The sequence below is a fragment of the Athene noctua genome, chromosome Z (assembly GCF_965140245.1).
Source record: "Athene noctua chromosome Z, bAthNoc1.hap1.1, whole genome shotgun sequence".
Taxonomy (NCBI): domain Eukaryota; kingdom Metazoa; phylum Chordata; class Aves; order Strigiformes; family Strigidae; genus Athene; species Athene noctua.
Genome location: NC_134077.1, coordinates 12,132,288 through 12,155,308, shown reverse-complemented (window position 1 = coordinate 12,155,308; position 23,021 = coordinate 12,132,288). Strand labels below are relative to the sequence as shown.

The window sequence follows — 23,021 nt, the reverse complement described above, 5'->3', positions numbered from 1 at the left end:
CTGTGGATGCCCCAAACGGGCACACAGGCAAAAAGGTACCTGCTGAGGCCCGAAGCCATGGTCAGGAAGAGGGATTGATTATCCAGCTGCTGTCCCCTCCTTGTCCCCCAGCTCCGTCCCTTCCAGCCACCACCTGACTCCATCTCACTCTGCCCACGGCCACAGAGTGCCTTCTGGCACCCCAGGGACACACTGGTCACAGCTCTCTGCCAGGTGCAGAAACATTTATTCGGTTTCATGTGTGGGGGCAGCGAGCTTTGGGAAGGGGGGGCCCTGCCAACAGACTGCTGGGATGCACCGGAAGGCACTGGGAGGAAGCAGGACAGGACGAGGGTGCATTGCCCAGCCAGGATGCTGGGAACAGGCAGGAGTCCAGCCCAGGACTGGGGCAGCAGAGAGCCTCGGGGTTGCAGGCAGGACAGCAGGGTGCAGGCAGCTCCGAATCCCATCCCCATCACTTGATGCGGGTGAAGATGGAGGTGCCGACCCTGCGGGGAAACCATATCAGCAGGAGGGGAGGGAGGGCTGTGGGAGAAGAGGGCACAGTCAGGGCTCACCTGGTGGCTTTCCAGGAGTCCCTGCGTGACGGGACCTCTTCCCGCAGAAGCCACGTGGTCTCCAGCGTCTCCTTCCCACGGTGGTCCACGAAGCACTGGCCCACAAAGGCGGTGGTGGAGTCTGGTGGGGTTCAAGCAGGGCAGAGGGACCTCAGAGCCTGCACCTCCAGACAGGGGAAGCTGGGCCACCTGATACTGGCAGACATTTGCCCCCGCCACATGTCCTGGACAGACAAATGGACCTCCCTGCCAGATTGCCCCGATGGGTTGCTTTCCCACATCACCTGCAGAGACAGATGGGCACCACCCCTGCCACATCCCTTGGATAGACAGATAGACACCCTGACACTTCTCCCAGACAGAGACACCCCTGCCACCTGTACCAGACAGTCAGCCCTCCCCCACCACATCCCATGGCAAGGTCAAGTGTGTGTGGTCAGTCTGTGGCCGCAGCCAGGGTTTCTCTGGGTGCCACGGGGAGTATGGGGGACCACGCAGGGGAGCACCTTGATCCCAGCATGGGCAGGGGATCACTGGCCGCCCCAGGATGCTGCACCGGGTACAGCTGTACCTGCAAACAGCCACTGCACGGTGAAGCCAAATGTGGGCTGCCCCTTGGCACTGGGGTGTTGCTGGGCCCCTTGCAGGGGTGACACCAGGATCTGCTTGTTCGTGGCTGCCACAGCAGTATGGTAGGAGCCTGAGAAGGTCCCAGCCGCATCCAGGGCCCAGAGTGTCATGTTGGAGCCCAGTTCGTTCCTCCACAGACCCTGCAGGTCACACTGCGGACCAGGGGAGATTACTTGGGTGGCACCAAGCTATGGCCCCACTCCAGCCTGCCTGGGCAGTGGGATGTGTGCCCTGCGTGTCTGGGGCTGGCATGGCCCCTCTGCACGGGAGTTGGGACCGTGCCATGGGCACCAGCTGGGCCAGCACCTCTCCTTCCCAGGGCAGGGCAGAGCTGGGGGTGCTGGGTACCCCCCATACCAGGGGGAAGTGACCAACACTTCCCCAGGAACAGCACGGCCGGAGCTGGCAGCCCCCTCGGTCACACACGCTGCACGCTGGCATGGCCTGGCACGGCACAGCACAGCACAGCAAGAGCATGCAGCCCCTTGGGCACAAACAGCGTGTGCTGGGATGGCAGAGCACAGCATGGCATGGCGGAGTGACAGCAGGTAACCTCCTCAGCCATGGCCACTGTGTCCCAGAGCAGCTCGGCACAGCACGGCACGGCACGGCACGGCACGGCATGGCACGGCACGGCAGAGCCCAGCCCAGGAGAGCCCAGCCCAGCCCAGCCCAGGAGAGCCCAGCCCAGCCCAGCCCAGCCCAGCCCAGCTCAGCAGAGCCCAGCCCAGCAGAGCCCAGCCCAGCCCGGCACGGCAGGTGCCCCAGGCTGCCCTCACCTTCCTGGCAGCAGCGGCGCGGGGGCCGAGCAGGGCCAGGCCGAGCAGGAGGCAGCAGCCCAGGCTCCCCATGGCGGTGGCGGTGGCGCCGTGCGCGGTGCCCGGGCTCTGCCTACGCTGCCGCTCCGCACCCGCTCGGCCGCTTTTATGTCGGAGGGGGCTGCAGCCGAGCAGCGGCCGCCCATGCCGGGCCTCCTGCCAAGGGCGAGCCTGGTGGGAGATGGGCCACCAGCCATCGCAGCGGACTGAGTGGGGTTCTGTTCTGCCGAGGAAGGCGGGGATACCGAGGAGCACAGACGGGCGGTGGGGGCCACCACGGAGGAGGCTGGGCCACGGGGGGCTCACGGCAGTGGACACACGCCGGGCCTCGGCGACGGTGAGAGGAGAGGCCATGGGATGCCGTGGGGGGGACGGGGAACGCGGGCACTGCGCCCTGACACCACAGGACAGGGTGGGTGTTTGCAGCAAAGCTTTATTGGGAGAAGCAGGTGAGGGGCGGGGGCAGCCCCAGAGCTGCCACCAGCCCAGGATACCCCATGCTGTCACCATCACTCCTTCTGCGAGTGCAGGCGGGTGAAGATGTTGATGCCAACTCTGCAGGGACAGAGGGAGGAGATGTAAGGGTGGGAAATGCAGCCTTGGATGGGGCAAACACATGCTCCCAGGGCCAAATGCCCACCCAGCCCCATCGCCCCCCACACCATTTACACCTTGGCAGGACCCCCCGGGGAGGCCATGCACGGGCACCCCATCCTCGGTCACCCCCACCCTGGCAGCAGCTCTGCGTGGTGCTGAGCACCACGGGGTGGGAGAGCCCCAACCCCTCTGGGGATGCACAGGGGACCTGTGCAGGGCAGGGACAGGGGGCTCACCTTGTGGCTTTCCAGTCATCACTGATGTTGTCCACACGTGACCGAAGGAGCCACATGGTCTTCAAAACCTCCTTTCCATCATCATCCACAAAGCACTGGCCCGTGAAGACAGTAATGGAGTCTGTGGGAACAGGGCAGGAGGTGGAGGGGAGCGTGGCCAGGGCTACAGGTCAGTGCCGAGCCCCCAGCACAGGGGACAGGAGACCCGGGCTGTCCCTGCCCTCTGGGGACAGCAGTGATGGGGAAAGCAGGCAGGAGGGCTCAGAGGGCCTGGGGTCTCGCCTGGAGATGGGCAGGCAGCAGCAGGCTTCAGCCCCCAGCACATGCTCTGTGCCCTGGGACTGGGAGGTGACAGCAGCCAAGGAGCTCCAGGGTAAAGGACAGGGGAAGAAAACATCAGGGACACCCAAGGGGATGGGGGAGCACTGGGAACACCACAGGAGATCATCAGGGGTACTGCAGGGAAGGGCAGAAGAGCACCAGGGACATCACAGGGAGGGTGGGGGAGTTCTGGGCACACAGCAGGAAGGCTGGGAAAGGAGAAGCACCTGAAAATTTCCAGTTGACAGTGAAGCCAAAGGTGGGCTGGCTCTTCTGGTTCGTACGGTGCTGGGACCCCTGCAGCGGTGACACCTGGATCTCATTTGTGGTGGCTGTCACAGCTGTGTGGTAGGAGCCAGCAAATTCACCTTTTCTGTTCAAATCCCCGATGGTCATGTTGGAGCCCAGGTCGTTGATCCAGCGCCCAGTCAGCATGCACTGGAGCGGAGGGGACTTTGAGTTGGTGCTGCAGCACAGCCCAGGTGCACCCCTGGAGCCACAGCCCCTCTGCCCACCCTGCCCACCCTGCCCCGTGCATCCCAGACCTGCCGTTACCTTTCTGTCAGAGAGGCCGTGAGCCACCAGGGCCAGGCTGAGCACCAGGAGGAAGGGAGTCACTCGCACCATCTCTGCAGAGGGCAGACAGCTGGCGTACCTGGGGATGTGCTCCTCGCAGGGCTCTGAGGATGTGCCTGCTCTCTCGCCTTTTTATTGCTGCCAGGGCTGCGGGTTACAGCTCATGCCAGGACATTGTGCAATCTGGGTGGTTCCAAATTTGCAGTTTCCAGTTGTCTGAGAGCGTAGTTGCAGGCAGATATTCCCAGAAGCGCCTGCTAAAACTGTCCCTCCTTACTCACACTTCCCCGGCACCTCCCGGGGAGGCCCCAGCTCCCGCAGGTTGGTGACTGCCAGGATAGATGCTCAGCTGGGGAAAACCCCTCTTGGAGGCTGTTGTCCCTTCTGCCACCCATGTGTCACCCCACTGCCATGTCCAGTGTGCATAGGGGTGCCAAGCAGCCTTAACGCCAGTGCACCCCAGGATCAGCTGCAGCACACAGCCTCACCCTATCCTCACCAGGTTTCCTTGTGCAAACCCACCCAGCACCAAGCTCTTTTAAGGGGCTTTGCTTATCCACCCCACCCTTGTTCTGAAGCAGCTGCAGATCAGGCTACAAAGCACCCGGTCTCCTCTTGCCCGGGGCTGGCATGAAGTTTGCTGCTGTTTTTACAAGCTGGCTTTTGTTGGAGGGAAATTGTTTTGTTTATGAAAAACAGACATTCTTCAGATATCTTGAATGTCGCATTTTAATGCTGTCAAAAATGGTATTTACCCAGGGATTCTCAAATAAATTTAAGTATGTATTTATGTAATTCCCCTTATGTTATAGTTGTTGTTGGCCAGAGAGGCCGAAGTAGCTCAGTTCACATCAGATTTTCTCACCCATTCCTCAATGATTTCTAGGGCATCTCCTTAAATATGTGTGGTTTAATTCCCCCAGTCATCACAGCAAGAGCTGATGGAGACCTATTCACAAGAAAATGCTCCTTTTCTTAAAATGGAGACAAGGCAATTTTTGGCAACATATTTCCCAAATACTTTAAAAATACTTCTCAAATTTTGCTTTCCGTTTTATTTCACATTTGAACCCCAGTTTCTCTCTGATAGTAAAATTCATCTCTACCCGAGCTGAGCAGCATTGAATTTCTGCTGATGGCATTTTAACACCCCCACTTTCCTCTCTGCAGGAGCCCCACGGCCCTCTCATACCCCTACCTGCAAGGACTCCCCCGCCGGATAGCTGGCTGTCCTTGAGAAATTCTTGCCCCAGTGTTTGCTTCCTTTTATCTTAGAATATTTTCCCACACAGCTCCTGTTTGCTTTGGTTGTTTTGGCTGCAAGTAGGTACTGCCTGGAGTATGTTCAAGGTTTGTGATAACGATTAAGGTCTGTTTGGGAAGTTTGTAGGGAGCAAGAGGGTAAGCCATCACCCCTTGCCATCTACCTTGGTTCAAGGATCTTCTGCAGGGACACTGTGGCCATTGGTGGGCACTGGGAAGGGCAACCCAAGCTCTCTGTGCTGGCACCGCTGCTGATGGCAGCTCATAGCTCATTTACAGACAGATTTATTTTAGCATCACACCACCAATATTAGTGCTACCTGCTCATAATCTTCATTTGCCTTGCATTTAATAATCCCTGTTCCAGTGGCATATCTTGCAGGTGCAGGGATCAGCTCAGTGCTCAAGGAGACAGGTTTCTTGACCAGTGTCAGACGAGTCTAATATAAAATAAGCCAAGAGCTGGGGTATCTCTGACGGGTTTGCACCCCCCAAAGGGCAGCCAGTGAAGTGTCTCAGGGCTGGCAATAATTACCATAGCTAAAATCCTGTGATGCCATGCCTGAGTCCTGGCACAGCAGGGAGCGTACAAGGGGGAATGTACAGGCAGGGAAGAAGTCAAAAGTTGGTTTAAACCCATGTACATCAGGAGTCAGAAAAGGGTTAATGAATAATAAGAAGAAAGGGTTAATGAATAATTAAACTTGCTGCTTAAACTGGGATTGAGTCAGCCTTGAAAAACAGTAGTATAGGCAAATGCTACAGAAAATAATATCTCTAACTAAGGATTGTCCTCCCAAGCCACAGCTGTGCCCATGCAGAAGCTGCTGAAAGTTAAGTGTATCAGATACAAGTTTTACTGAGGTGATACAATCGAAAGAGGACAAACGAGCAGAAATATCCCTTGGTATAGACTGAATGCCCTAACCTGTGACAGAAAGTCTGCAGGCAGCCTAGCGCCTGGGGTTAAGGAGCAATGCTGACAGGTTGCAGCAATAAAATCCAGCCTGGTTAGATGTTGTGCCGGCTTTGATACCTGCTTTCGTCCCTTGCCAGCTGGATTGGGATGTCACCGTCCCCAGTGGCTGCCAACACAAAACAAATGGAGGTGGGTGGCCCAGGTAACCCATGCTGGTGTCCTGGCACTCCCATCCGACCCTCCAGCCTCGCCACAGTGACCCTAGGGGAGAGCACCTTGGTCCCTCTCCATCAGCTGTGGGCTCTGCCATGGGAACCTGGCACCAGCTCCTCCAGGCAGGGGTCACATCCGGGACAACCTGCCCTTCCCGGATAACATTATTCTTCTGCCCAGCCGGATGCAGTAACACTCCCCCAGGGAGCAAGGAAAGGCCATTTATCACCCGCTGGCAGCACCAGGCCACCACAGCGATGCCCTACCTGTGCACCAGCTCCCAGGGCAGACAAGGGCTGGGTCAGGCAGGGGAGGAAAATAGGACACAGAGAGGTCATGGGGGGGAGGACAGCCTCCTTTCCACCCCAGCCCTGAGGGGGTTTAAGGATTAAGGGAGGGCTTTAGAGCAAAAAGCTGTGAAGCAGGCAGAAAGACCGTGTAGCTAAACCTGGGGGCTGGGCTCCCTCCCTGCACCACACCACCATGCAGGAACAGCCTTTAAATGCTGTACTGGTAGAAAAAGGAGGAAATGGAAGCAAAGCACCCAAGCCTGTCTGGGAAGGGACTCGATTTGGTCAAGGGCCAGGGCACTGCCTCTCCCCCCAGAGGCATTTTCAGGAGGAATGCTCGGCTCCTTGCCTTCCCCTGCCTTGCAGGCAAGAAAGGAGAGAGCAAAGGTGTAGGTCCCACCTGCCCTCCCATGCTGGGGGGAAGGCAAATCTTGGTCCCATTAGCAAAACCCTGCCAGAGGAGACTGCAATTAGCACCTGCCCGCTCCCTGCATCCCTAGCCCAGGAAGGAAAGGGGGAGCAAGAGTGGCTCCCTCCTCCAGCTTACCCCCATAGCAGAGAAGACACACAAGAAGGATAGACAGCTGGACAAATTTATTAAGATATTAAAATGATTCATCCTCTAAACCATGCTCCACTGTCCGTCCCCAGCACCAGCAGGGAGGTGTGCCACGGTACCAGACCAGGACCTGCTGCTTGGGCTCTGATTGTCACCATCTGGGAAGCTGAAGTTCCCCTGGGGATTGTATCTGCCTCAGGCTCTCCTGGGGCTGGTGCTTTGGGGTAGAGCCAGTCCATATTTGCAGTGTCACACAAGGGAGCAACAACTGCAGCATCCATGTGCCTGCACACACCAGTCTAATGCCCTCACACACACACACACACAACTTTTTGCCCTGCAGACCAGCTCCCACCTTCCTCAGCCTGCTGACTGCAGGAGAGAGGGCTCCTGTGCCCCTGGGCAAGGTACCAGCTCCAGTGGAGGATGGCTGGGGGTCCTGCAGGCTGTCAAAGCCCTGAGTGATAGGGAAGGGGAGGCACAGGCTCCAGCAGCACCTCCTTATCCCACTCCTCTCCGAGGAGACATCACCTGCACCTCTGGTTCCCCCTCATGATCAGCATCATTGGCTGGAAGCCCCCTGAGGTGAAGGGCATGTAGTGGAGGTAGGGAAGGAAAACAGCATTGTGAGTATTATCAAAGAGGGGGAGGGAAGAGTCCCTGCCCACCAGCTGAAGCCCCCCAGCCCTGCTCACTACCCTCCAGACTCAAGGGTGGATGGGGACCTGGGGAGGTGGTGCTGGTGCCTGGCCAGCTCTGCGCTCCAGGGCCAGCTGCATGCTCCAGATGCTAAGGGGCCGCATGTAAGCCAATGAGCGGTAGACTTTCTTCTCCCGATAGGCCTCTGGTGTCTGAAAAGCCATGCCCAGCCGCTCCCAAACCGTTCGGTAGCAGCCCTCCGCTGTACGAAAGCCTTCCTCCACCAGCCCCTGCAGCAGAGTGAAGATGACCATCAGCCCATCCACAGAGTGCAAGGAGATGGCAAGTGTTGAGGGGTGCAGCATCACCACTCACCTCCTGGATCATGGTGGCAGCCAAGGCATAGACCACACCGATCCACACCTCATTGGACTGCACACTGGAGGTGTCGGGCACCCCATCAGGTCTCATGCCATTCACCGCTCCCATGGTGCCACCAGCAAAACTCATGACATTCTTCTCAAAGATGGTCTTGAGCGCACTGACAACATGACTTTTGCGGAAGACCTGTGTGGAGAGAAGCAAGAGAGAGGGCTTTGGGCTCAGCACTCATGCAAACCCCTCAGGTCTCCATGAAGCAGGGTTAAGTTTTCCATGAAAGAGAGGTCAACACTGCTCATTGGGTAAATAGCTGCCTCAGAAAAATAACAGGATGAAGTGAAAAAGTCTGTTTCCCAGAAGACAGAAGTAAAAAAAAAAAAAAGCAATTGCTCAACAGAAGAGATGCTGAACTTCATTCCTCCTTTCTCCTGGGGAGGCTGATAGTTCATCCAACCACTCTGTCTCCATATACAGCCTTTCACTTTCAGTCACTGGCCAAACCCCCACATCTCTCTGAAGTTCATTTTGGGGAACTGGACAACTACACCATCCTTACCTTGGTTTATAGTCACCATCGCTCATTTCTCAGGCTAACAACTATAAGGCCCAGAATTTCCCCTGGTAAGACCATTGTACTGTTCTCTCAGCCCTTCTGCACCAGCTACAAGACGCACTGCAACACCTACAAGAGATGGGACACCGGCCGGAGGTGGCTAAAGGAAGGTCTGGGATCAGTGAGGCTGGAGGTACCTTCCTGCCAAAGGGAAAGATCATGGCAAAGCTGGTCTGATGACATCAGAATGCACATTGCAGCTGCAAAGTGAATGTTGTGGATACTGGTATGTTTGAGTAAATGCTGAGAATCTTTGAAAAAGGAAGAAAAAAGGGGAAAAAAAATCAGCTTCATCTCAGGGGAAAAACAAAAACAGGGCTTAGTTTTGAGTGATTTCAAAAGCACTTTAATCCTTTCAGTTTTGTAATCAGGGGGTGATGCAAGAATTTGTGGCCTGGACTAAGGGGAGTTCAAGGTCAGAGGAGGGGGAGCTGGGGATGAAGGGGTTAGACTGAGATGTACAGGGTGCCTGATAGTTTTACATGTCTGGCAGGAAGGATTTGAAACTTTTAACCCAAGTGAAAGTTGAAGACTCATGAAAGGTCAACAGTGCTCGCTGGATAAACAGCCAATTCAGGAAATTATTAGGAGGAAGTAAAAACCTTCCACCTTCAATAAGGGAAAAAAAGCTGCTCAACAAAATAAGGTTATGAGCTCAAAACAGTTACGAGAACAGACTGAAGTATCATGCTGAGTAAGCTCTTACTGAAAAAGAGAAAAAAAGAAAAAGAAACACCAGAAACAAAAAAAACCCCAACCAACCCCACCTGAGCACAAAAACACCTGCTGACCAAACAAAAAGCAGTGGAGCAGCAACACAGCAAGGATTGCATTAAGATGAAAAGCCTCTGTGAACAGCTGAAAGTAAATAAGGCTTTTGCACTTCTTTCATTATTGGCAATAGAACTAGGAAGTGTCAATGCAGCAGAAGTCACTGCCTTGGTCAGAAAAGCAAAGCTCAAAACTCAATGATGTGGCAAAGGGAGTGTGGCTCCTCTCCATCCCACCCATGCCAAACGGTGAAAAAGCCCTAACAAGAAATTTGCAGGGTGACCAAGATCAAAAGCGATGTCACGGAGCAACCATGACACCTACTTGCAAGAAAGGGAAGAGCTCCCAGCTCGGGACGTGCCAGAACTTTCTTGCCAGTCTGGTGCCACCAGGGCCAGGGGAAACAAAACGTGCAGTGACACCAGGCAGAAACTTGCCAAGGGAGGCTGGGCAGTCCAGCCAGACAGCTTTGGTGGACTCTAAGGAAAGCCAGCAGATCATACACTAAAGCCATGCATCTGATGGTCATTCTTCCTGGTGTGTCTCTGCAGATAAGCTCAAGTGCTGTTACGGAGCAGGTGTCAGCAGAGGGGTGCTGTGAAGCAGCCATCTCTGGCAGAAGGTTTCAGGGCACAGTTTCTTCAGGGACTGAGACACAGGCTTTTCTTACTTTGTATTTTGTTACTGACCAGTGCACACAGCAGGAGGGCGTTAATGAGGTTGCAAACAGGAATGCTGCCAGGCAGACAAGGGATCAAAATACATGGAAAAAAACCTTCCATGGTCAGAGTAACAGAAGTTCACCGGCCCCATCTCTAGCAAGTTCAAAGCTCACCAGGCAGCAGAGACAAGTGCCACCTTCAGCAACAAAAGTCCAAGGCTATGGAAAGGCAAGTGAGATTTTTGGACTGCACCAGGTTTATCAGTTTCCCCCAAAAAAGGATCTATGGGTATTACTGCATGAGATCTGGGCCAGATCCTGCTTGGACCCCCAGGCACTGCCCCAGTCCCATATTCTAGGGATCCACCCTGGGATAAATGCAGGGGGCCAGTACCAGACACCCATTTCTCATTAAATCCTGCAGTGTTCACCAGGAAAGGTCACTTGAAGCTCCCCTCTGACACCAACAGATGGTGAAACAGTCCATGACCCTCACACACAGACAAGAGTCATTCCTTCCTTCAGCCAGCCAAATCATTTGCATCTCCATTACCACCACAAACAACTACCTACAGTCTGGCAATTTTGGCCTGACAACTGTCTATGGACCAGAAATAATCCATACAATGGCTCTCCACTTGCCAGCTCTGTTCCAGGTATTGTACCACCAGCACCTGCTCTTACCATCCCATCAGACAAGAGGAGTTTTCACTCAATTCTTCTCTTGCAACTGAAGAGCAAGACTTTAGGGCCCCAAATAAGCCTTATTTCCTTCAAATGCTCATTTAGGAATTTAAACTGGGCAGTAAATAACTCATGGAAAGTTTCATACACCTTTTTCCTCCTTCCTTATTTCAAACAAATAGCTCCCTGATGAAAGAAACCCCAGTGGGACTTTCCTCCAAGCATGCCAGAGCTGTCCGCAGTTACACGCCCCTGCTGCACGGCCTCTCCATGAGCAGAGTTTGATTTAAGATGGGTTGCACCAACATGCATCCAACAGCCTCCACCCAAGCACACAGTGCTGTGAGGGAACAGGTGGGTACCGCCCCCCGCAACAGTCCCCAGCACACAACCCACACCACATGCAAGCCCTGCTGCTGTTCTCCTCCTGTTGCAGGTCTTGTCTCGCCCCAACCCACACCAGGCTGACCCTTCTCTTACCTCAAACTCCCCTTGGTCCAGGCCACAAGCCCCAAGAAACCACTGTCCAGCACACTGGTCTGACATGATGCTGCTGGAGGTTTCACTCCCGCTGCTGTCATAGTTGTAGTATTTTCCTGGAAAAGGCAAGAAACAGTTTAAAATTGATAGTTTAGGACCCCAGCTCATGTGTGCTATCCCTACACTCCTCCCTGTGAGACAGGAGCACAGCAGTTTTTCCCCAGAAGGCTCTCTTCTTCCTTTCCCAGACCATCATACCTCTTCTCTTCCCTCCCTGGTATCTGCTCCTTCCCCTCCACTTGGAGGCATGGTATCTCCCTTCCTTCTGCCATCCTCTGCCAGGCTCTGTGACCCAAGGAGGAGACATCCCCTTCCCAAAGGACAAGTGGCCAGCCAAGCATGGTTCCCCACCACCTAGCACCCACCGTTCCAGAGCATCCTCTCAAATGCCTCCTTGCCCTTGCTCAGGATGTCCATGTATTTCTGCTGGATCTCTGCATCCCCAAGCACCTCTGCCATCTTGCACATCATGCAGACAGCTGCCAGCCACAGCCCACCACAGTAGGCACTGCCAGAGCCAAGGGAGAGAAGCATCAGCAATGTGGGATACCCCATGGCTTGCACAGACCTCCCACAACACATGGGGACCATGGTCCCAGTTCTGAGCTGCCTCTCCACCCCACAACCCCCATCTCCAACCCCAACCTGCCTCTCTTGCCCACCTGGCTCCATTTACCACCCATGCATCATATGTCTGGTCAGCAAAGCCACCGTTTTCAATGAGTCCATCATTATCCGTGTCAAACTTCATCTCTGACTCCATCACCGCCTGTGGGAGAGGCAGGAGATGGTCACGCAGCCCCTACATCCTAGCAGCCCCTCACATTCTGCTGGAGAGCATCCATCCTCTTGGGATGTCCCATGTCTCCCAGGGAAGTGGAGAAGGGCGATGCTCCATGGTCTGATCTCCTCCTAGTACCTGGCAGACTGGCCACATGTCCCGCAAGTAGAGGGAGTCGTGTGTCAAGTAGTAGTCACGGTACACCTGCAGCACAAACTTCAGGTTGAGGTCCTTCCAGTCGGCAGTGTCGTGCATCAGGTAGGCATTGACACGGTGCCATGGCTCATCACCTAAGCAAGGACAGAGTGGATGCAGCAGGGCTGCAAGCAATGAACATCCCCTCTCCTACGTGGGAGCAAGGTCCCAAGAGTACTATGATCAAATAATGTGTGTGCCCTGTGCCATCTCTAGTGAGAGCTGCCTTCCCACTACGGCTCAGCTTCCCGCTTTCTGCCTTGCACAAGCTCCATGCAGCATGGTCTTCATCACCAATTCCAAACCATCCAAGCTTTTCATTCCCAGAAAACAGTGTATTCCATGCACCACACCTCATTCCCACAGCTTGGGAGTTAACTACCCTGAAAAGTTGTGTGAGCAGTCCCGCACTCCCTCTGCCCTGCAGCAGGCCTGGCCAGACCCCTCACCTGGATCCCCAATGTCATGTGGCACCACATTCTTCAGCTTCACCTGGGCTGTCTGCCCACACATCAAGTACTGCCGGGGCTGGACATCCTCATTCACCACTGTGACAGCTGAAAAGGACACAGAGCAAGAGACATTAGAAAGGCAGCAGGCACTGCAGCAGCAAGCTACAAGCACAGGCAGGGCCACCTGCAGCAGTATGCCAGGCTGCCCTTTGGGTCTCCAGCTGCAAGATCACAGCCCTCTGCAAAGGACTGAGAGGACACCAGGCTGCTACCAGCCTCCCTTCAGCAGGGAACATGCCAGTGTCACCACCCCCTTAAGCCAGGTGGTGGCAGCACCGTGGGCTGGGAGGGAACCTCAGCGGGCTCAGCCCTCCCACAGCCCAGCAAAGGGCTGTGCTCCACCACTGAGCAGCCTCCAAGCCCGCCCAAAGCACCAGGGTCTTGCAAACAGCTTCATGCTTCTCTACAAGGGGCACGGAGAGAGCTGGTAAAACCAGGGACTCCCCCAGGGCAGGCAAAGTCAGCTGTGGACCCCCAATGAGGCAAGAAGGCATTCCAGTGCTGGACAGAGAGATGCTGAGAAGCATGTTGGGGGTTTACAAGTCCTGGGCCCAGTAGAGGAGCTGGAAGGGGACACTGGCTCCATGTCAGATTTCTACGGAAGATGCTGTCCCAAATCCTCTGTATTTTCCCTAGGTGAAGGCATCAGCAGGCATCAAGCCAGGGTCTCCAGGACCAGGGTCTCCTGGGTCACTCACCAATGTCATACTGCAGGCTGATCTGCAGCTTGGGCCACAGCATGATGAGAGCAAAGGAGGCGTAGAAGTGGACATCGTAGGTGTTGTACATCCGGTACTCCTGGCCTGAAGCACCAGAGAGACAGTGAGGGATGGGAGACCTGCCACAGGGAAGGGAAAGGAGGGGGAGTCCTCCCTCCCACACAGCCCAGGAGGGTGAGCTCTTTCCCAGCACAGGCAGGGGCTCCTGCTCAAAGTTGGTTTTATTCTCTATATATAGCACCCAGGGGTCTGGAGAAGATCTCATGACATACCCTATAGGGCTTGGTTCTGCAAGGGGTTTTGCTGTGAACAGAGCTACTCCCTAGCCATCAGGGTGTCAAAAGCATCCCCATGGCAGGTTACAATCACCTGGTGACAGCAATGGGGAGGGGTTGAGTTGGGACCATCCATCACGTCCCTGCAAGTTACCTTCCAAATAAGCAAACCTTCCGTACTCCCGCAGGACAGGGAGGAGGTGGGAGAGGCCAGCCCCCTCTGGTCCCTGCAGGTCCTCAGCACGGCAGTCCGGGGGCAGCTCCACCCAGATGGTCCCCCCATCTGTCATGAAGTACAGCTCATTGAAGAGGGCCGACTTGTACCAGGAAGGCAGCTGGCTGTGGGCAAGAAGGAAACTCAACCACCGCAGCTGAGGTGATGATGCTCCTGCGCTGACCAGCCCTGGGAAGCCACCGGGAAGGTGCTCCCATCTATCCTACCTGTTCTCCAGGATGGGCTTCTGCCACGCTTCGATCTTCCTCTCCCACTCCTCATAGTGCGTCAGGGCGTGATGTGACAGGGCAGGAGCAGCATCACCTCCACTGCCAAAAAAACGGGTGTACCGCCTGCCAAGCGGGGGTTTGGTGAGTATGCTGTGGGCTCAGGCTGGGCCCACCAGCCACAGGAGAGGGCTGGACTATAGTGAAAACCAGAAAAACTTGACTGCTCGAGCAGGGGCACTGAGGCACAGGGGCTGGGGAGAGGGTCCCCTCCGTGAGCTGGAAGAGCCACAGCCACAGCGAGTGGGTAGCACAAGGCTCCCCAGGCACCTACTCAAGCCCAGAGGCAGGGAGAAGGGGGCTTTGGGGACATGAGCCAAGTCCCACAGGAGACAACCCACCCACCTGAGGTGCCGCTTCTCCTTGGAGCCAAAGTGAACACGGGGCATGTCCCAAGCCAGGGCCAGTTCCAGCGTCCTGTGCCCCCGGGCGGGCACCCTGCAGCTGGCACACACCGCTGCCGCCATCACCTCCCCCTTTTCTGTCAGGCTGCTTTTACCTGTCAGGAAAAAAAAAAAAAAAATATTCACAAGTGACGAAGGGAGCCTTATGGTGGGATGACTGATGCTCCCACACACCCTGAGGGGGGACAAGACTATCTGGGCATGCCCCAGCCCCCTTTCCACCTGGAGGGTACATCCCCAGGGTTTTAAGGGATGACATTACCGCACGTGAGTAACTGCTTTTTGCAAGCAGGAAAAAAATACCTGCCATGGGTGGAGGGGTTAAAAAAGTAAGTCATCAAAGCACAGGAACAAATCAGGCAGGAAAAGCCACAAGGCACGAGTGGAAGGGACAGAGCATCCCATGATTTTGTAACTGCACTGCAGTTACACAGAGACACTGTGACTTTCTAGTGACAGTCATCGTTTCCAGTTTTTTGCAGGGTGCTTGAACTGTGCCCGTATTTAAGAAAAGCCCTGAGGCGGCTGCATAATTATATGCTAGTTCTGACATGTGTACCAGGTAAACTCATTAGAGCAACAATTTTAACAGAAGCACTGATCCCGACTATGATAATGCCTGGCATGCACGAAGGAAAACCACATCCCAATAGCCTGGAGAGCTGAATGCATCGAGGCAGGAAACTTAGTTTTCCGGAAATATTTATGTAAACGCTTTATTTACATGATTTAAGCTTCAATAAATCTTGCAAAGGTCCAGTGCCAGCATCATCCTTGTTCAAAAGCTGGCAGAGACATTATGCAAATGATCACCCTTTATTGCAGGAAGAGGTTAGCAGCAAGGGCTGGGAGATGTCACACTGCTTCAAGGTTTTCTGCCAAGGGACTGAGCAGACAACTGAGGATGACGAAAAAGTATCAAGGTAATAATGGGAGACTTTCAGGGAACCGATACAGTAACAAGAGGACAGCAAGTGATGGCAGCACCAAACCCCAAGTAGTGTGAAATGGCCACTAGAAAAAATCTGATGGGCCTTGCTCACAGATCTGGCAATGGGAACTCAGGGAAGGTGGCTGAGCGTCACCCTGGCTACTCAGCAGAAATCTCAACTCAGCGTGCAACCCTGCACAAACTAAGAAGATACTGGCATGTGCAATTAAGATGGCTGAGAACAGCCCTTAGGTGATGCAAACAGCTAATGGAGAATCACAACAAGGACAGTGTGACAAGCAATGGGAAATCTGGATACAGCCCAAAGCTGGAAACAAGCCACAGCATCAGTGAGAGCTTTTTGCAATGGCACCGAGGTGGCTAGAGGAAGGGAAATCCACTCTTGCTTGGGTGCCCTGTGCCCCACGACCAGCGTGGCCACCAGTTCCCCCTCCAACCGTCCCACAGAGGACAGAGGGACTCACCGGCAGGGGAATCCAGCCTGCCATCCTGCAGGAGGTCCTGCCACACCTCTCTACCTGATCCCATGGGATTGAAAGCCGTGAGGTGGGTGACTCCTGTGCCAGCCTGGGGAAGGGAAGAGCATCATCAGGGGCTAGTAGTTTTGAGGGCCAGAGGCAGGCCCCACCCCCAACAACTCTGGGACCCCACACTCACTCCCCGCATTCTGTCCAGCAATGCTAACTCCAAATCTACTTACCTGCTGTCCTGAAAGCTTCACCTATAGCTTCTCTTCTGGAACCCACCCCCAAAAAGGGTGCCCTCAGGGAATTCATGTCCCTGCTCCTGCAGTCAGGCAAGCGCTGAGGACTGATGCTGACCCCAACCCATCACACATCCACCCTTTACCAGCTGCCTGGAAGCAGCCCTGCCACATTCAGCAGGGAGCCTCCAACAGGAGCCACATCAGCAGTGCCAGCCCTTTACCTTCTCCCGGGCGGAGATGGCGAGGGTGAAGGGGTTCACGTGTGTGCAGTGGTGCAGCAGGACTCCAGCAACCCGCTCGCCCTCCTTCTCAAATGCAAAGGGCTCATTCCAGTGCCCTCCACTCCTGTCCTCCTTTGTTCCCGTGCCATTTTGCAGGCTGAACATGATGGAAACATCCACATCTTCATCCCTCTCATTCTCCACCTCCCAGATGAATACTCCCACCGGTAGACTGGAGTCCTGGCAGAGACAGACAATGCTGCGTATAGGGCTGGTGCTCCATCGTTACTTGTCAGAGCATCACTTCCCCCGCTGCTGGGGAGACCACGCAGGATGCAGTGGGAGCAAGAGCACCAGGAACAACTCAGTCTTGGAGTCCATTGCCAAGCTGGGAAGCAGCAGCAGAAGCAGAAGAATTTAGGCAGCAGGCAATACAAAAACCAGATCAGAAGCCCTGGTCTAGCAAACCCCACACAGTGCAACACACACACCGAAAGCAGCGTTTAAGGCTCAGACGGGCGTCTCACCACCCATCTGCTCAACAGGTTGATACATGCTCACGTGCTTTGCTGGGGTAAGAGGAAGGTCAGCCTTGTCAGCAGTGCGGCCTGCCGCCCTTGCCCACGGCTGGGAGCAAGCAGGAGCAACATGTGGGAGCAGCGAGGCATCCCTTGCTGCCATTCTGAGCTTCCGCATTGCTGTGGAGGTTCCTCCTGCCTGGGAGCATTGCTGAGCTGAGACATGCTGGAAATGTTGGGAAAGCCCAGCTGGGAAAACCCAGCTAATAAGCAGCTCTTCCTTTGGGGACGGCAGGCAAAAGCCAGCAAAAACACTCAGCTGACAAACCAACCCACAAGTACAGGCTGAGGGTTTCCCAGAATGCTGCCACCGGATCCTCTGGGCAGTAAGGCCACAGCTCTGGACCTGCCATTCCAGGTGGACAGGTGCTAGGATAGTCACAGGACAAAACCAAAACCAGGGAACAATACAGATAGTCAAAGCACAAGTCAGAGGGGAAAGGAGCAGCTGCCAGAGCTAAGCAGAAGGAAAAAGGGATAACTCTTCCAGTACCAACTGTCCCAGGAGGGGTAAAGCCTTCCAAGATCCCTCTGCTATATACCCGGTAGCTAGCACTAAGAAGAGGGTCTTCAGATGGAAGAGACCAGACTGGGAAAGAACATTAACAAGGCAGCAAGCCTGGCTGTCTTCAGGCAATGCTGAGCTGGGCAGGAAGGACAAGGAACTCCTCTACTGCAGCCCCCCGGAGGCACAGGCAGTGCTCAGGGGTCAAAAATTCACCAGCTCCAAGCCTCTGCTATCAAAATGGGACACACCAAGCATCATGCAGTACAGCCCTGTCTCTGCTGTGCCAAACCTTTCCCCCTTTCCATGCAGGCAGCTCTGCCACATCCCCACCAACTGCTCCACAGGAGCCTTGCTGCTGCGAGGCAGTGTGGCCTGGTGCTCCCATGGGGACAGGCTGCAACCAGCGAGGAGCCACCACCTCCTTACCTTATAGTCGTGGGGGATGACGGGAGAGACCTGGCGGCAAGTGAGCACGACGTTTTGCCCCGGCAGCTCATAGACCATCCAGGCACGGGGGTACAGGGCATGGTAGAAGGCATAGTGGCCACAGTAGCCCCAGTTCCATCCCTGCAGAGTGCTAGGTCTCTCCACAGACAAGACCTGCTGGTAAACCGTCTGCCCCTTGCAACGCAGGCACACAGTGAACTGGAGAAAAGAGAAGCATGTGGAGGGGGTGAGATGAGCCCAAGAGCAGATGCCTGAGCCACCTGGGCTGCTGCAGTGCCACCTGCAGCCCTTGCAGACCCTGCTGCACCTACCTGGTCAGCGATGACCGTTTCGTAGTGATAAATGCCAGGGTTCAGCTGCCAGCGGCAGAACTCACCCCGCCAGCCACGGGTGATGGTGCCTCCCCCGATCCCGCCCAGCGGGCACCCTGGCAAAAACACCAGAAATTAGCACCCCTGTTCCTCCCTGTGGTGGGATCTATCTCAAGGACCACTCCATGCAGCTCTGGGGGCCCCTGAGCACTGCCAATACCACAGCAGCTCCATGACCCACTCCCTGGTCTAGCACCTTGATGGCCCCATGTGAATTGATGGCAATGCCCCACCCCAGTGCCCAAACTGGAGGCTGACCATAGATCTGCTGCAGAGGAACAGCACACAAGAGGTCAATGAACGCAGATTTCTTCTCTATGCGGGTCTTCTTGTACCACCACCTGAAGTATCTGCAAGGGAAGAAGAGGTATAAAAGATGAAAGCAGGCATCACTGTCCCTTCAGTGTCACTGGGTAGGACGTGACCAGCATGTGGCAGTTGCACCTCTTGTAGAGATACACCACGGGAACCTGTGTCCCAGGGCACACACTGTGAGTCAGCAGACATGAGCAGGCAGAGCTCTGGCAGCTTAGGGCTGCCTGCAAAGGTACAGCATGAAAACAGAGCACTCCAGTATCTGAGAGCAGGGCTCCAAGCTTGTGCAGGGGTGGGAGGCTCTTCCAGATGCTCATGGAGTATATAGTATCATATACTCATGGCTGGTAGGGCATGGTCTGCTAAGTAAGTTCTGGGAACAGAGGTACGAACCCAGAGAAGCCATATGCTGTTCCAGGGACATGAGCCTTGCCCTTCCACCTCCACATCCTCACTGTCACACACAGCCCTGCCCCATCCCAGTGCCACATCCCTGGGGACAGATGGCATGGGGCAGCCTTGCCCTGGAGGAGGTGATGCTTGCAGGATCCTGGGGACTCACCTCCACTTGCACACCAGCTGTGCAGCCAGGCACTGCCCATCAGATAATTTCTCACCCAAAGGCCTGGGAATTGAGAGACACCCAAACAGGGTCACACCTGCACCTGGGTGTGCCAGCACCACTCTGGGCAAGAGGAACAGGGCTAGGCTCCAAGTCAGCGCTCGTAAAGGACTGTCTTGTGCTAATGAACCGCCCCAAGTTAAATCTTCCATACAGAGACAATTAGCGTATGGAAACCAGCTACCAGACCAGAAGAAGCTGCTGAACTTCCCCCAGCGAACAGACAGGCAAGACCCAGCCTGGCTGCCAGGTGGGTGGCGGGGGCATGGGAGCTCCTGGGGTGGGCAATGTCCCCGAGCTACCTGCAGGCACCAACGTTGTACTGCCAAGCAGAGAAAGCCACCCCAGCCAGGAGCACACAGCCTGTCCTGCTCTGATGGCTCATGGGATGCAGAGCCCAGGCAGTGGACCATGGGTGAGCACTAATCCCGTGGGACATGCACCCCCAGAAGCAAGGGGGAGAGGCTCCTTCATGACACCCCCTGCTCCTACACACTCCTCCCTAACAAAAACAACCCACATTTGCCTTTTTGGCTCTGTGGTCATTGGATGTTCACCTTCATTCACCAACATCTGAGGTCCCCAGATCCTTAACAGTGTAAGATTTTCCAGGTTGCAGTCTCACAGGACCCGACTGCAGTCCACTCTCCATTCCTACACACTCACCTTTGCATTTGACTGTTTAAGGACATTTTGCCTGCAGAGGTCCAGGGCACCACAAGAACCAGCCTGTCCTGCATGACCGCCCTGAATCAGGGCCTGTCTCTATCTTCAAGCTACATCTGCTGTGACTGCTCTTCTCCCAGTTGAGACAGCCCTGGCATTACACTGCTGAGACAAGGTTTTGGCAGTGTGCATGCTCTCTCTCTCAAGGAAATTATTTTCTTTTCAACCCAGCGTCAGGGAACCAACCCAGCTGCTTCCCCAGCAGGTTTCCAGTGGTGGAAAATGAGGTGCCCAGGCAGAGCAGCTGTGGCATGGCATGTCAGGACATCCTGGCTCCTTGGAAAAGGAAGTGATGGAGGGATTTCAAAAAAGCAGTTTTTCCAGGAGCATGCAGCAGGAAAAGTTTGGGATTTACAGCCAGCCACTGCCTGAGCTGTTTTGCCATATCAATAGCAAACTCTTCCCCTGACAGCTTCTCCCCAAAAAATCGCACAAGCCAAGAGGAGAAGGTGGTCGATGCCCAGTTGCTGGCTGCTAACAGCTCTGCCAGCACTGCAGAATAACCAGGAGAAAGTCTTCGCGTTCTGCAACACCAAAAGCTCTGCCAGGGCTGGAGGGTATTTCTTTCCCTTCAAATTGGCAGTGGAATGAAAACCTGCCCAGGCATCACCCAGCTGTGCCAGATCCGTGCCATGACCCCCTCCCAGGGCACGCCAGCCACCTCTGTGAAAAGCTGCCTGCACCTCTCTTCCAGCCCCAGTCCACACAACCTTTTCTTTCCAGATTTGCAGTTGTGGGTGTCCCCATGAAGAATTTTACCTGATGAGCCCCAATTAACAAAAATCCTACCCCAGGGTTGTCAACACCCCCAGCCATGTAACCTGCAGCAGGGGTGGGGCTGCAGGAGAGGACAATTATCAGCCAGAGGTTTAACTCAGCAGGATACCAGATCAACCCAGGATGTGGTGGCTCCTCTGCTGGTCCTAGACTTCCTCTGCTGAAGGCATGCAGCAAGCTCAAGGCACTCCCAGCCATCTCATGAGGTACGAGCGCCTGCACCAGATGACATTGCACTTGATGCACCAAGACACGCCAGATTTTGAGAGCGCCCCTAGGATGGGTGCCCCCGAGAGAGGGGTGCTGCTCATCATGGTCGTTTGGGAGAGAGCACGCCAACTTGCAGGGCTCCAGAGGTCCAGTTCCACAAGCCATGCCACAGGACTAAGCTCCAGGCTCCTCTTGCAATACAGGCACTCAGGTTTCCACCGGCTGGCTGCCTCCGCCACGCAGACACACGGCTGCCCACCAACACCAGGAGCATGCAGCCTCCCACACTTCCTCGCACCCCTGCACCAGCTGCCCTTCAACAGCCAACACTGCTGCCCTCATGTTTTAATTCAAACCCACACAGGTACTTTTTGCCACCATGCCCTTCCTCTCCTCCACTCTCTAGGCTGGAGTCTCCTTGCCAGAAAGCTTTGCCCTACACAAGTATTTTGAAGTGACAACCATTCTACCTCCTAGAATTTGCACAGGGGAAGAGGCAGTACTTTGACGTCTAGCTGTTGGGTTTGAACCTTAAAATCTTTTTCTAGGACTGATACAAGCCACTTCCATTCCAAGACTCCAATGGGAACAGGCCAGGAGTGGCCTCTCCAGGCCAGCACAGAGGTCACCTCTCCTCCCTGCTCACCCCAACAGGACTTCACACTCATCCCCAAGAAGCCACGGTGGTTTTTCCAGTAGCTTTTATCTTCTGTTCAGGACCCATGCTCTCCCATCCCGGATGTCCAGGCTCAAGCCAGGATGTCTCATGTCAGATCTGCATGCCACGCACCCCGAAGCGGTTGGCTATTTGCCCCTTCATCAGGCTTTGCAGGAACCAGCTTTACAACCACCAACCTCCAAGGACACTGAGCAGGAGCTCAGAAAATGGAGGCAGGAGATATAAAGCAAGCACAAGGAAATAAATCACGCTGTCATCGGTTTCAGTGTTCAGACTGATGGGTACACAAACACCGCCAGCACCCGGGCAGCAGTTCTAAAGGTTAAAATAACACTGTTGTTTCTCACATGCGTTTTTCCTGGTTGCTTCCAGCTCACCCCGACACAAAGTCAGTAGAAGTCCCCATTCCCAAACCTGCTATAGTGTACAGCATTGAAAACCACCGCAATTAACCTCAAGTTTAATCTCCATCTGCTGAAAGGCGCCTTATGCAGGGGGCTGAGCTCCTGACACTGGCCAGGGAAGATGTGGCAACGATGGGCACCGGCGGCAAGCCTCGGGGTGCTCCCTCCTCCTCCCGAAGCGATGCCCCCAGCGCTCCCAGCTGCTGCTCGGGTTTGGGGAGCCCGAGCGCTGGGTGCTGCCCCTTAAGCCGGCTTTGCCCAGTCTGCACCAGTGCTCCCAGCGCTGGCGCCAGGCAGGCGGGTGGGTGCCGCCAGCTCGGGGCGGGAGGACAGCGGCTCCCGCCAGCCCGGGGCCTTCCGTGATCCGCCGGACTTTGCCTTCCGTGCACCGGGGCACCGCCGGTGTCTCCCCGGTACAAGCCGCCCGCAGCGTGGGAGCGCCCCCCCGCCTCCGCCCCGGGACACCCCCTGCCCCTTCCTCCCCGCTCCCGGGGTGTCGCCGGGCCCCGTTCCCCCCCACCCCGCCGTACCGCAAGCCGAGGCCGATGTGCCGCAGGACGTCGCGGAGCGGCACGTCGGCGGCGCCGTAGGGCTGCCGCGCCTCCTCGAAGCGGTGCGCCAGGCAGACGCGCCAGCCGGCCGCCGCCACGCCGCGGCCCCGCGCCGCCCCCTCGTACCGCCGCACCAGCGGCCCCGCCGCCGCCTCCGCCGCTGCCGCCGCCGCCATCGCCGCCCCCGCCCCGCGCGCGCCCTCTTCACCGCGCGCGCCGCCGCGCCCCGCCCCGCCCCGCCCCGGCCGCGCCCCCGGGGCACGGCGCCCCGCGCGCCGCCGAGCGCGTCCGGAAACCCG

At 55.8% G+C, this 23,021-nt stretch overlaps 3 protein-coding genes across 3 annotated transcripts; all 3 read right to left on the bottom strand.

Moving 5' to 3' along the window:
* Window positions 1–222: 222 nt before the first annotated feature.
* Window positions 223–2,073, bottom strand: LOC141973592 (avidin-like). The gene is made up of 4 exons (XM_074932326.1): window positions 1,967–2,073; window positions 1,129–1,339; window positions 558–678; window positions 223–488 (listed from the first exon to the last, which is right to left on the bottom strand). Exons 1-4 carry the CDS (start codon window positions 2,036–2,038, stop codon window positions 455–457), a joined length of 438 nt encoding a protein of 145 aa, XP_074788427.1. The 5' UTR covers window positions 2,039–2,073; the 3' UTR covers window positions 223–454.
* A 347-nt stretch (window positions 2,074–2,420) lies between these two features.
* On the bottom strand, window positions 2,421–3,863 carry LOC141973496 (avidin-like). The gene is made up of 4 exons (XM_074932156.1): window positions 3,715–3,863; window positions 3,387–3,597; window positions 2,839–2,959; window positions 2,421–2,560 (listed from the first exon to the last, which is right to left on the bottom strand). Exons 1-4 carry the CDS (start codon window positions 3,784–3,786, stop codon window positions 2,515–2,517), a joined length of 450 nt encoding a protein of 149 aa, XP_074788257.1. The 5' UTR covers window positions 3,787–3,863; the 3' UTR covers window positions 2,421–2,514.
* Window positions 3,864–6,997: 3,134 nt separating this feature from the next.
* GBA2 (glucosylceramidase beta 2) lies at window positions 6,998–22,898 on the bottom strand. The gene is made up of 17 exons (XM_074931501.1): window positions 22,702–22,898; window positions 18,697–18,788; window positions 18,379–18,494; window positions 18,047–18,265; window positions 16,535–16,774; window positions 16,072–16,174; window positions 14,597–14,750; window positions 14,192–14,317; window positions 13,905–14,089; window positions 13,455–13,559; window positions 12,694–12,801; window positions 12,188–12,339; window positions 11,931–12,037; window positions 11,634–11,776; window positions 11,209–11,324; window positions 7,994–8,185; window positions 6,998–7,908 (listed from the first exon to the last, which is right to left on the bottom strand). Exons 1-17 carry the CDS (start codon window positions 22,896–22,898, stop codon window positions 7,687–7,689), a joined length of 2,577 nt encoding a protein of 858 aa, XP_074787602.1. The 3' UTR covers window positions 6,998–7,686.
* Between the last annotated feature and the right edge of the window lie 123 nt (window positions 22,899–23,021).